Here is a 12,182-nt window from a genome sequence, read left to right as displayed (position 1 = left end):
GGCCAAGGGGGCTGTTTCTCAGGGACTCTGGGTTGTCTCTCCTCACCACTGGCACCTGGTCAGGACAATCCACTTCACCCTGACAGGCCTCAACAACCTTGCGTATCCAAGGTAAGCGTTTGTGGAATCTGAATAACTTCACTCCCAGAAAGCTTCTGGATTACTAAACCTAGGAGAAACGTCTCACCTTCCCCCAAGTGATCTTCAAGATCTGCATAAAACTATTTCTCTGGGATGGGGGGGGTGTCGTGTTGTCTCCAGAGTGAACATCCTAATAATGGATGTGCTGTGGAAAGGTCACTCTGATAGCTGTGTGCAAGAGGGGCTGGGGGGGCAGGAAGTGATCGAGGCAGTTGCAGTCATCAGGGTGAGAAAGGAGGAGTGCTTTAAAGAAGTATGGGAATGTGGAGGAAGGCCTGGTATGAAGGATGTTAAATAAGTGGGTCTGACCAAACATGGTGATTTGCTAGATGTGACCAGAAGGGAAGACAAAGAAGCTATGGTGGCTCAGTGTTCTGGGCAACTGGGTGGAGGGAACCATGCAGGGATGAACGTTACCCAGTTTTATACAAAATAAAGATAAAACAGAACTGCATGTTCACTGTGAATACAGTTCGGTAATATCAGTGTATCTTACGTGAGGAAAAGCTGGAACGTAACAGGCAAAAAAAAAAAAAAAAAAAAAAAATCAATTTTTTATGTCAGGCAATGGCAAAAAAAAAGTGCTTATTTTCTTAACTTCTCTCTCTGAAGTTTTCCCCTAATATTTTCATGCACAAAAGCTTAATTTTACAAATTTTCTCTTTTAAAAGAAACATTTTGCCAATCTGCTCCACACTCCTGAAAGGAATTTTTGCTTTATAGATGGCATTATGGTAGGGATTAGAGAATCTGCGAGGTCATTCTTGCTATTGTTTCTCCAGAAAATAGCCCTTTACATGTATCTTGTATATGCTACCTTGCCAATGTATCACACAAGCTTATATCTTTGTTTGAGAATGTCTTTGATGAGCCATTAACTACAAGGAAGAAAGCGTTAGTCAAAAGATAACCCATTGATATTGGCTAATTCCCATCTGAGATGACTGTAATATTGTCAATTATTAACATGGATGACTCGAGAAAAAAAAAGGCAAAGGTGTGAAGAATGCTGCAGCTGCAGGTGTAATACAGCTTATGGGGACTCTTACAATAAACAGAACTATGAAGCACAGCATTTGACACAGCTATTTTATATTTGGGTGAGCATTTTTCTTCATAAGTTTTAAACAAATGATCAACTCTCTTCTACACACATTTGTACATTTTATGAGACCATTTTGAACAATTCCTGAAGAGTCAAATGAGCACAGTGATTTAGTTCATTTATATAATTTTAAGAAATGAAAGCAGTTTCCATTATTATCTAACTTTTACTATGAAATGAAAAGCATGTAGTTCCAAGCTTGTATATAACACAATTTGACCAATTCCCTAAAGTCTTTGTTATGGTGAAATTTTACTGAATTTTATTGCACTGAAACCAGTGGATCATTGGAATTGAATTTTTCAGATCATTATAATAATACTATCGGGATAGAATTTTATCTGTATGAACTCTTACAGATTGAATTCGTGTTGATTTATATGAATTCTTCTAATAATATGAGTCATTTTTATTGTTAGTATTGTTTTATAATATTTATGAAATCATGACAATGTGGGATTCCACCTTCTAATGAAATTTCCCATCTATAACCTAGGAAGATACTAAGCATATGAATTCATATAAACACCATGATTGCTTATATGGGAATTTCTTCTTCCATCTTTCTATTCTCCACCTTATTTACTGGTAAACTTAACGTAAACCAGGAAGAAAAATTATTGCTTTAGACTTATCTCTGAAAAGGTAAAAAAGTTTTTTCCATCTTTGCAGCTTGGGGAGAGAGAAACTCTATAGGTTCATTGAAGTGTAGGAACTTAGAGACTAGTCCCAACTCTAGTTTCTGTAATTACCTACAGATGGACAAATCCGCTAATGGTGATTGAGGTCAATTTCTTTCACCAAAAAACAAACCCTGGAGTTCTAATTATAACTTTTCTTGGGAAGGGTCAGATATGCTCCTGTCAGAACTAATAGTCATATCATTTATTCTTTCTCTCGGATGATTACCAGGAGTTTTTTCAGGATTAAAAAATATATTTAGCTACAAAAAAAAAAAAATTTAGAGACTAGTCAGCTGGCTCGACTAGTAGCCGGATGAAGTGTCTAATAGAACCAAACCTCTGCCTCTCTGGCATCACTGGGAAGTACAAGACTCCAATGAGAAATATATTTTAAAGTCAATTTACATGGAGTTGCTTGGTTTCTCAGAGGTCACCATGGCTGTGAATTTTTTAACAGGGAGATGATCTACAGCCAAAGTAACGTGAGCATTGACTTCTTTTTTTAAAAATTTTATTTATTTATTTATTTATTTTTGGCTGCACTGGGTCTTTGTTGCTGCGTGCGGGCTTTCTCTAGTTGCGGCGAGCGGGGCTACTCTTCGTTGCGGTGTTCGGGCTTCTCATTGCAGTGGCTTGTCTTGTTGTGTAGCACGGGCTCTAGGTGCCCGGGCTTCAGTAGTTGTGGCACATGGGCTCAGAAGTTGTGGCTCACGGGCTCTAGAGTACAGGCTCAGTAGTTGTGGCACACAGGCTTAGTTGCTCCGTGGCATGTGGGATCTTCCTGGACCAGGGCTCGAACCCATGTCCCCTGCATTGGCAGGCGGATTCTTAACCACTGTGCCACCAGGGAAGCCTGAGCATTGACTTCTTTAGCTTCATTTTTCTGCATAGAAAACAAAGACCTCCTTTTTGTCAGGAGCACCGTTAGTCTCCCAGCTACCACCAGGGTTTGAAATCCGGGAGTCATTTTTGCATCTTCCATTGCTGTCCAGACTAACATTCACCAAGGTCTCTCCATTTATCTTCATCTCCAAGAGTGTCGACTTCCACTGCCTATTAAGTCTCTTATCTCTTCACACCTGCTTCACACCTGCATCACTGCAACATCACTGCTTTTGATCTCTTATCTCTTCAATTAATCCTGCAGGCTGCTGCCAGACGAGTCTCCCTACAACTGGGCTCTATGTCGTGCCCGTTAGGAATCCACAGTTCTCCCATGTTACCATTCCTTTCAAATCCAAATTTTCCATTCTTATATTCAAAGCTCATCCACCTTATCTAGCTAAACTTTTCTCTTATTTCTGTGTCCCAGTCAAGTCCCTTTTGTAGCTTCTTCCCACAGTACCTCTGAGCCTTGTGTTCAGGAACATCCTCTCACTCCTGCCTAATCTGAACCTCATCAGCCTGAGACAATATTATGGCTCCTCTCTCAACCCTATTCTTGAAGTGGGGAGTCCTCAGCTAAGCCAATGGGAAAGCTAAATCTTGTAGACAGATCAACTTCAAAATCCCTCAAGGAAACACTGGGACCCAACTCTCAGATCAGGGAGGGCAGGGAGGAAAAACCAGGGTACAGAGATAAGAGTTGGGAGCCAGGGAGATCAGTGAATGCAGGCTACAATCAAAGCGGGGGAGATTAGCTGATCTTGAGCAGCTGTTTAGAACATCATTTAGAGTTTGATGCTTTGGTTCAGTTCAACAAGTATTTCTTGGGTGCTTTCTTTGCAGGTACAGTACCTGGTGCTGGAGATCTAGCAGTAAACCAGGCAGACATGGTTTATAGAGCATGTTTTCTAAAGGGGAGTCAGTCAAATCATTACAATGAAGTGTTAGGTAACAGGAAATGCATGGTAGAAGGACCTAACCTAAGTTTCACTTTTCTTTGAGATTTAGATCTGGATTTCAGGCTGCCTATGTGACATCTCTACTGAGTTGTTCTTCCTTAAACAAGACATTTGGTTTTGAAAATGTTCAAGACCAAACTCATTATCTCCCCAAATGTCATGCTCTACCAGCGTTTCTTATCTCAGTGATGGGCTTCAGTAAATATGTGATTATATAAACCAGGAACTTACAATCATCCTCCACACCTCTTTCTCCTTCATTCTTTGTAGCCAATTCATTACCAAATACTGCTAATTTCATCTAAAAATTTCTCAAATCCATTTCCCTTTCTCCATCTCCACTGCCCCCATCCTGACAAAGTTCTCCTTTCTCTCCTAGACCATTTCAGTAACACAGATCCAATCATGCCCTTTCCTATTCAAAATCTTCCAGTGGATTCTCACTGCTTTTACAATAAAGACTAAAATTCGTGACATGTCCCAAAGAACTTTCAAGGGGTCTGGACCCCACCTGCCTCACTAGGCTCTTCTTGCACTTTTCCCGCCTCATGCTTCCTGCTTTGGCCACACTGATCTTGCTTCTGATCCTTGATGTACCAGCTCCCCTCTCCCCCCACCATCACTACAAGGTTTTGCACATGTAGTTCCCTTTGTCTGGAAAGTTCTTCTCTCTTCTCTTTGTCTAATCAACTCTTACCTTTGCAATATGAACAAGATACCCTTTTCTCACCTATAGTTTCCTCATCAGGAAAGTGGAGACAAGTTCCATCTCCCAGGTAATGAGGGAATAGACAACCAAATGCACAGGGAAACACTGAAAAAGTCTGACTGGTCCACACATGAATAAATATTGTTCTCTTCCCTTCCTCAATTTCTTTATTTCTGTCCTGAAGCATTACTGCTTTTCCTCCTTTTTGTAAACCTCCATAATCATATACCTAGAGGTACTATTTGTTTCTGTCAGGCTCCTTCCCCTCACATTAGCGCATTCTGTTGCATGCCCATTCTCTGTAGTGGATTCGCTCAGGGAAGCACGATAGTGTAGTGGTAAAATTGGCAGATTTTGGAGCCAGAAAGACCAGAATTTTTATCCCAGACTTACCTCTAGCCTGACTCTATTAAAGCCAAATGACCTTGAGAAGGTCAATTAACCTGAGTTTTCTCCTTCCTCATCACTAAGGAAGGGAAAATCTTGGCTCCCACCTCATGAGGTTTCTTCGAGGGTGAAGTGAGGTGATGCAGGTAAGAGTTTCAATAAATATCGACGGCTCCTGCTTTTATAACCGTGGGTGTTTTTGATTTTGTCCTTGTCTTGTTCCTATACTTTGCTGCTTTTTTAAAAAAAAATAAATTTATTTATTTATTTATTTTTGGTTGTGTTGGGTCTTTGTTGCTGCGCGCAGGCTTTCTCTAGTTGCGGAGCAGGGGCTCTAGGTGTGCGGGCTTCAGTAGTTGTGGCTCGCGGGCTTAGCGGCTCCGCGGCATGTGGGATCTTCCCGGACCAGGGATCGAACCCGTGTCCCCTGCATTGGCAGGCGGATTCTCAACCACTGCACCATCAGGGAAGCCTTTTTACTGTTTCTTTATGTGCCTTTTCACAAGTCATCAAGACCCCATCTATCCTGAAGAGGGGGAAACACTTTGCCCCGTTCACAATGTGCCTTCCCATAGCCGTCATTCTTTTAGCTTCTCCCGAGTTCAACCTACTTTCCAAAGTTAACCTTTATTTCACACTACAAGACTAAAAAAAGTTCATTTTACTTCTCATTCCATACCATCCATGTTCTCTTTGGGTTATCTATCTGATATGACTGTCATGTCTGTGATTTATCATAGCACGGGCAGATAACCTGATGTCACAATATTTCACGCCTGGGTCTTGCTTAAAGTATTCACATTTCTTTTTCATCGGATTCTGAAGACTGTGCTCCAATTTGAGTTCTCTCTTCTTGTGGGAAAAGGGCTTTTTCGCCTTTGAAAATAACTTTCTCCTAATGTTTAAATGGGGGGAGGGGGACAAGGCAAAACTCCTTCTCAGAACAATTCACTGAGTGCTGGTTTGCACATGGTGTGTGAAATGAACTCCGAAGAGTGAAACAGACAAAAGCTTTGGCCTCTAGAACTTCTCAGTGCGCCTCTATCTCTAGATGTACCTAATATGATGGCACTTCTGTGAAAAACAAAACACACCAAGACCATGGTGTATTTTTGTTATATAAACTTAAAATTTCTCTTTCTGGACACTATTTTAGTGGAAGGAATTATGTCACTCATACTAAAACCATTGCTTTGTTTTTTTTAGCCCTTTTGATCTTTTAATCTTATCCTCTCGGTTACCTCCCTTTGCTTTCTTTTCTTCTGCTCCTTGTCTTCTGTTACTTCCTTCCCACTCTTTATCCTGGGTCTGAAACCCAATAGGCTCCTGGACATTAATAGTGGAGAACTGCTGCTGGTTCCAGGCTTGCCTTACTTTCTGCTCGGCACTGCCTCTTCCTCCCCACCTCCTCCTCCCGCTTATTCTCTTTTTGGATTATTAGTAGCAAAACCCTACTATCAAGAGTTGAAGTGAAGGGGCTTCCCTGGTGGCGCAGTGGTTGAGAGTCTGCCTGCCAATGCAGGAGACACGGGTTCGAGCCCTGGTCTGGGAAGATCCCACATGCCGCGGAGCAACTAGGCCCGTGAGCCACAACTACTGAGCCTGCGCGTCTGGAGCCTGTGCTCTGCAACAAGAGAGGCCGCGATAGTGAGAGGCCCGCGCACCGCGATGAAGAGTGGCCCCCACTTGCCGCAACTAGAGAAAGCCCTCGCACAGAAACGAAGACCCAACACAAGCCATAAATAAATAAAATAAATAAAGATACATGAAATTGCTAAAATTAAAAAAAAAAAAAAAATGGGACATGCTCACCATCCGTCCTTAAAAAAAAAAAAAAAAAAAGAGTTGAGGTGAAGTTATTGACATTTCACAGGGTCCAAGGAGGGGGTGTGTCTGTAGCCCTTAAGCTGATGTCACAATAAGATGCTCAGGCAGATCTTGTTCCAGGCAGGAGTTATATATTCTTCTCGGCTTTTAAAATAATGTGTTGTACTCTAAAGAAGATTATTAGCTAATTGCAGAATAGAGAGAATGCTAAAGACATGTCTAATTCTCCCTTCATTTTCTATTTACCAACTCATTATTTTTGTGATTGTGCATTTTCCACAATTAGTTTCGCTAGTGCAGACTTGGCATGAAAATCAACATGTATTAAGTCATAACCTGGTTAACCGGACAAACATGAATGTGTCGTTCTCTTTGATCACCTTGAACTTCCACTAATGACAGTGAGGTGCTTGAGCATCATTAATGACAATCAACAAGTGAAGCAACGATGTTTTTTCATAGATCGATTTCTTAACTATGAATACAAAGGTGTGAGGTTATGGGAGGGTTAGGTTTTGAGTTTCCATCAAATCACTGTAATCTGATCCTAGTCCTCAAATGACTATAACGCCAAAAGTTTTTTGGTGAAATCCAATTCACTGTGAATTCTGATTACATTTCCCATTCCTTTCCAAAAAACAGAAAGGAAATTAAGTTATATTTGATTACATTACAAAAGGCCAACTGGTGTCTGGGCTGTCATTGCCTTGTCAGAAACCTAACGTACATATTGCACAGGGGCAGGCTCCGGGCTACTGGGCTCTGGCACGTGGACAAGCCCTCTTATTCTTTGGCTGAGCAGTTTGTAAGCATCAGCAGAGAGTTCAAAGAACACAAATGTACCTATGCGCTTTCATTATGAACAAAGCAAAATATTTGCTGTTTACATGGAATCGATGAAAATTACGTCCCTTGAAATACAAGTACAATTTATTTCTTACTCAGAGTAAGGTTACCAATTTCAATATAAATGAAGTTTCTTAAAGTTTATTCAATGAAGCCAAGTCTGTATGGGTGGGGCAAAGTATACCCATGATCTATTCCAGTAGTTCTCGACCATTTTTGGTTTGTTCATGTCATAGACACTAAAAATTTTAATTCTCAAATGCACCATGTATATAAATCCCCTGAGGATTTTGTTAAAATGAAGCTTTTGATCAACCTACACAGAGATGGGGCCCAAGGTTCTGCAGGTCTCGGGAGGTGCTCATGTTGTCGGTCCATGGACACATGCGAATAGCAGGATAATACAGCATGCGGCCTCCTAACTTTATCTGCCCCAGATGGTCAGGAGAACTAATAGGTAGATGTGAGCTATTTCAATTAAGCACAAACAAGGCAACTTTTTGAAAAAAAGGCCCATTACTTTCATTTCATATTAGTTTATATTGGAATGCAAAATATGGACTTTGTTATTATTTCAAGTTTGAAAAGAGTTCAGGAGGATATTTGCAAATCATCTTAGGACACTCATTTTCCCAATCTTCATTTAAGAAGCGCTTATCTATATCATTAAACCGGTTAGAAAACACTGATGTTTGGGTCTCCTACTCAGAGGTTCTGATTTTCATTGGTCTGGGGTGCAGCCTAGGCTTCCGGACTCTCCAGATGATTCTTCTTTGCAGCCGGAATTGAGAAGCCCCGCTTTAGAAGTTGCAAAGCCAGGCATGCATATGGGTGATGTGCTCCCAGCCCCTGGGGAATGCAGAGTGCTTCTTAGAGAGTGAATGAATAATACAAGGAAAAGAATAAAGTGGAGAAAAATAGAGTGAATTCAAGAAAGAGAAAAGAGGAACCATTAGAAAAAGGGCTAAGTGGAGGTCTAAGGGTTGACTGTAGTCCAAGAAGAGCTGGATAGGTAGCTGAACGGAAGCCTCCCAGGTGTCATGGATGAGACAGGTTTCACCCTCTTTGCTTATTTGTATTGATATGAAAGTAGCACGGAGGCTGAAGTATGCATGCAAAATGAATGGATAAGGAATGCACGTTTGCAGTGACCACTAGACTCAAAACTGTTTTTATTTTTGGAACTGCTTGAAGGAAGCAGGAGAAATACTATTAAACACCTTGCATCTGGGACAACAGTAAAACTTTAAAAGGGCTCACAGTAGCCCAAACCTCCAAAGTGGGTAGGGGACTCCTTTGGTTGGTACAATACAGTTTCTGTGTGGTTGGTGGTTAAGTGTATGTTTTTTTGAGTCATATCTTAATGCTTGTATCAAAGTAGCACAAAAAATGTAAGTGAGACAAAGTGTCATAGCTACACACACTGCCAACATTCAGCACCTCACATGGTCTGCCGTGCTCTGGGCAAAGGGACCCCGGACAAACATTACATAACTGGCCGATACAATCCAGTGTGCACTGGGGGCTGAAGATCTATCTCGATGCCTCAGTTTGGATGCGATAAGCATCCTGCTAGAAAGTTAACCCTTGGCTTTTTCACAGGGAACCCATATTTATAAGGTTTCAAAAGTCATTGTTTTTGTGAACCAGACACCAAATGCAAGAGACACCTGGTGAACAGTAAATATCTAGATGGTAAGAAACTAAATCTGAACACCTTGATCAGAGAGGCACCACCCAGTTCGAGCGAACAAAAGATTCATGGTTTTCGCTTTCTCAAAGGGTTCACTTCTGTGGGTGTTCTGTTTGTGATCTCCTTTCAGCTGATAGTGGCTTTTGGTTACAAACTCTTATCCTTCTATCTTCCGCCTGCCTCACAGCTGTTTAAAGATCCTATTGGCCACTGCTATTATCTCGTTTTTCAATTCAGCCATTAGTCCCCGTGCCCTGACACAGACAAACCAACTCCAGAGTGTTTTGCTGCTCTGGTTGGTTCTTTCCTTCAGGAAAAGGCTTGTGCCACAAAGGGGGACTGATACTGTGATGTCATTACAGAGCTCCTGAAAACGCAGCAGACCCGTCCCCTGCCACAAAGGGGCTCTTGTGGGCTTGGTTATCTCTAGGCTGGTGAGAACCTAGGAAGTCACTTTGTTCGACTGGAATAAAAAGCTTAAAATGGTCTCAAGCACAGATTTGCTTTCATTAAAAAGAAGAAAAAAGATCAAAGGAAGAAAGTAGCATCTCCAGATCTCACGTTCCTCCTTCTCTTGTATCACCTCAGTAAAAGACATTAAGCAAACTGTGTGTAATTGTTAACCCATGTATTCTTTACAATGATGTTCAACTCGAGTCTGCAATATTTATTTGCCTTTTTTATGCATTTATCTCCCTCATCATTCTAGACCAGAAACCAGTATTTTGTTTGACAGATGAGGACCTCCAGTGTAAGTAAGATGAAAACATATATCACACATGTGGATATTGGAAATCATGCAACATTTCCAATACACTTATACATTCTGACGAGATGCAGATACTGATCAAGAACTCATGGCATAGTGTTGCCAAATACTCACTGTGAACCACTGTTTACAACCCAAGCTCCAAAACATCTAGCTGGTAAGAAAGTTCTTTGTGTGAGGAATAACTAATTTTTATTCATTCAGAGGTTTTAAATCAGAGGAGGGTGGAAACTCCTGATGGAAAAGTTGTGGATTCAGAGTAAGGAACACCAACACCACTGCTGTGTGTGGTGTGTGAATCTGAGGTATGTGTGTGTATATCTGTGGGACTGTTTGTGAATATGTTTGTACGTCTGTGTGTGGCGGTGAGGAACTCCTGGTTAGTAGACCTGCCCAGTATGACTTTAAGAGATGCCATTAGATCTTAGCTTCCTGAATTGAGGACCCCTGGTGTGCATACAGAACTCAAAAAATTAAGCCTTTATTTGACTCAGCAAAATTGCATTACAGGGCAGCTCAGATAATCTAAAAACAGAAGGAACTGAAGATGCCAAGAGGTCTAGATTTTGACTCTCATTTTTCTAGATAAAAGGAGAAAGTATTATTCCTGATTTGAATTCAGGAGCTAAAATACTGTATAGGGGGGTATAGGACAAGATCTTGGATTTTTGTCCTGTGATACCAACATATACAAGAGGCTTTTCATTGCATGTTTTCTGATTAAGTCTCTGCCCTGAAACCTCAAACCCCAACACTGGTCTCTCTCATACATATTGTTTAATGAGGAGGCAAAGAATAGTTGCTCTAATGGAAACTCTCACTGGCAACTTATTTACGTACGGTCCCCAGCCAAGGAACTTACTAAAATGGTCATTTGGACATTTCAGTGCTCCTTCCCAAACTGATCCTGAGAACATGTTGGAATTTCAACTATACTTACAGTGATTGAAGGCTTCGCAAATTCTGTAGAGCTTCTGTGGGTACCTGTCTTAGGTGATTATTCTGCAGCATACTGCGCATTGAAACAAATGAAAAAAACTGTTAAAGACAGCAATAATTAACAATAACTGGCATAGCAGTGTCAGGCACTGTTCTAGGTGTCAGGGAAACAGCTGAGCATCAGGCACAACCTTGGCCTGTGAGGAGTGACAGATAATTTAAAATTAACAAATGAGTATATAACTTGAGACAAGTGATAGGTACTATGACCAGAAAACAAAACATGGATTTGGGATAGATGGTAACAAGTGGTGAGAATTTTATTCTAAAGGTGGTCAGAGAAGATCTCTCTTAGGAGGTGATATTTGAGTAGAGACCAGAATGACGTCATGGAACAAAACATGGGAACATCTGGAAAGTTACTGAGGAAGACGGAAGAGCAAATGCAAAAGCCCTGAGGCCGGAGCTTGCTTGACTTGTTAAAGGAGGAGCAAAGGGTCATTGTGACTGAGGAGGAGTAACTGAGAGCAAGAGATTGGGAGACAACCTAAGGACATCTCATGAAGGACTTGCAGGTTTTATTTTAAATGTGGTGATAAACTCTTGTTGAAGGGTTTAAGTGGGGGGGAATGATGTGATCTTATTTATGCTTTAAAAGGATCACTGTGATGACAGTTAGATTAGACAAAATGGAAATAAGGATAAGAGTAGGAGGATATTAAAGATCTTCCCCCTTCTTGTGCATGATCATATTCTGATATAAATTAATGCTTCTTGTGAACAATTGCACTTTTGCCCACCTAGGTTCAACAGTTCTGATCTGAACATGGGGACTACAGAATGGAGACACCTGGCGACAGTGAAATAAAATATATCATTGCTCGTGGGAAATAGTATGGAAAAATTCCCACTAGATTTCTTATATTTTGCTACCTCATTCATAAATGTTTATAGCGCAATAATTTCACAGCCACTCCCACCAACCCCCAGCCAGTATTTCATGGTCTATGTAAGCCAGAGGCAGGAAACTATTTTAGGAAAGCATTTTTAAAAGACATTTTAAAGAAATATTTCTACTTATTAGGTCACAAATTTATACTTGGATTTTCAGAAACAATTTGCCTGGTTCTCTCATCTCCACAATTGAAGTCTCTTTTCATTAGATGACTACCTGGGATTCAACGCCAGGTATGTCTGACTCCAAAGCTTGATGTACTTTCCACTGCCCCTTGCAGCATT

General features: G+C 41.0%; 1 protein-coding gene across 3 annotated transcripts in view; it reads right to left on the bottom strand.

Moving 5' to 3' along the window:
- The window catches only part of LGR5 (leucine rich repeat containing G protein-coupled receptor 5), a 121,640-nt gene that overhangs the window by 30,262 nt on the left and 79,196 nt on the right, over positions 1 to 12,182 (bottom strand). For all 3 annotated transcript variants that reach the window (XM_082351572.1, XM_082351573.1, XM_082351574.1), the window contains one exon: positions 10,945 to 11,016. In XM_082351572.1, the coding sequence (XP_082207698.1) occupies positions 10,945 to 11,016 (72 nt within the window). The remainder of the gene's footprint in view (positions 1 to 10,944; positions 11,017 to 12,182) is intronic.

This window comes from Balaenoptera borealis, assembly GCF_965194805.1.
Source record: "Balaenoptera borealis genome assembly, chromosome: 13".
Taxonomy (NCBI): Eukaryota; Metazoa; Chordata; class Mammalia; order Artiodactyla; family Balaenopteridae; genus Balaenoptera; species Balaenoptera borealis.
Note: the sequence above shows the minus strand (reverse complement) of the source record. Positions and strands in the feature narration are given on the sequence as shown.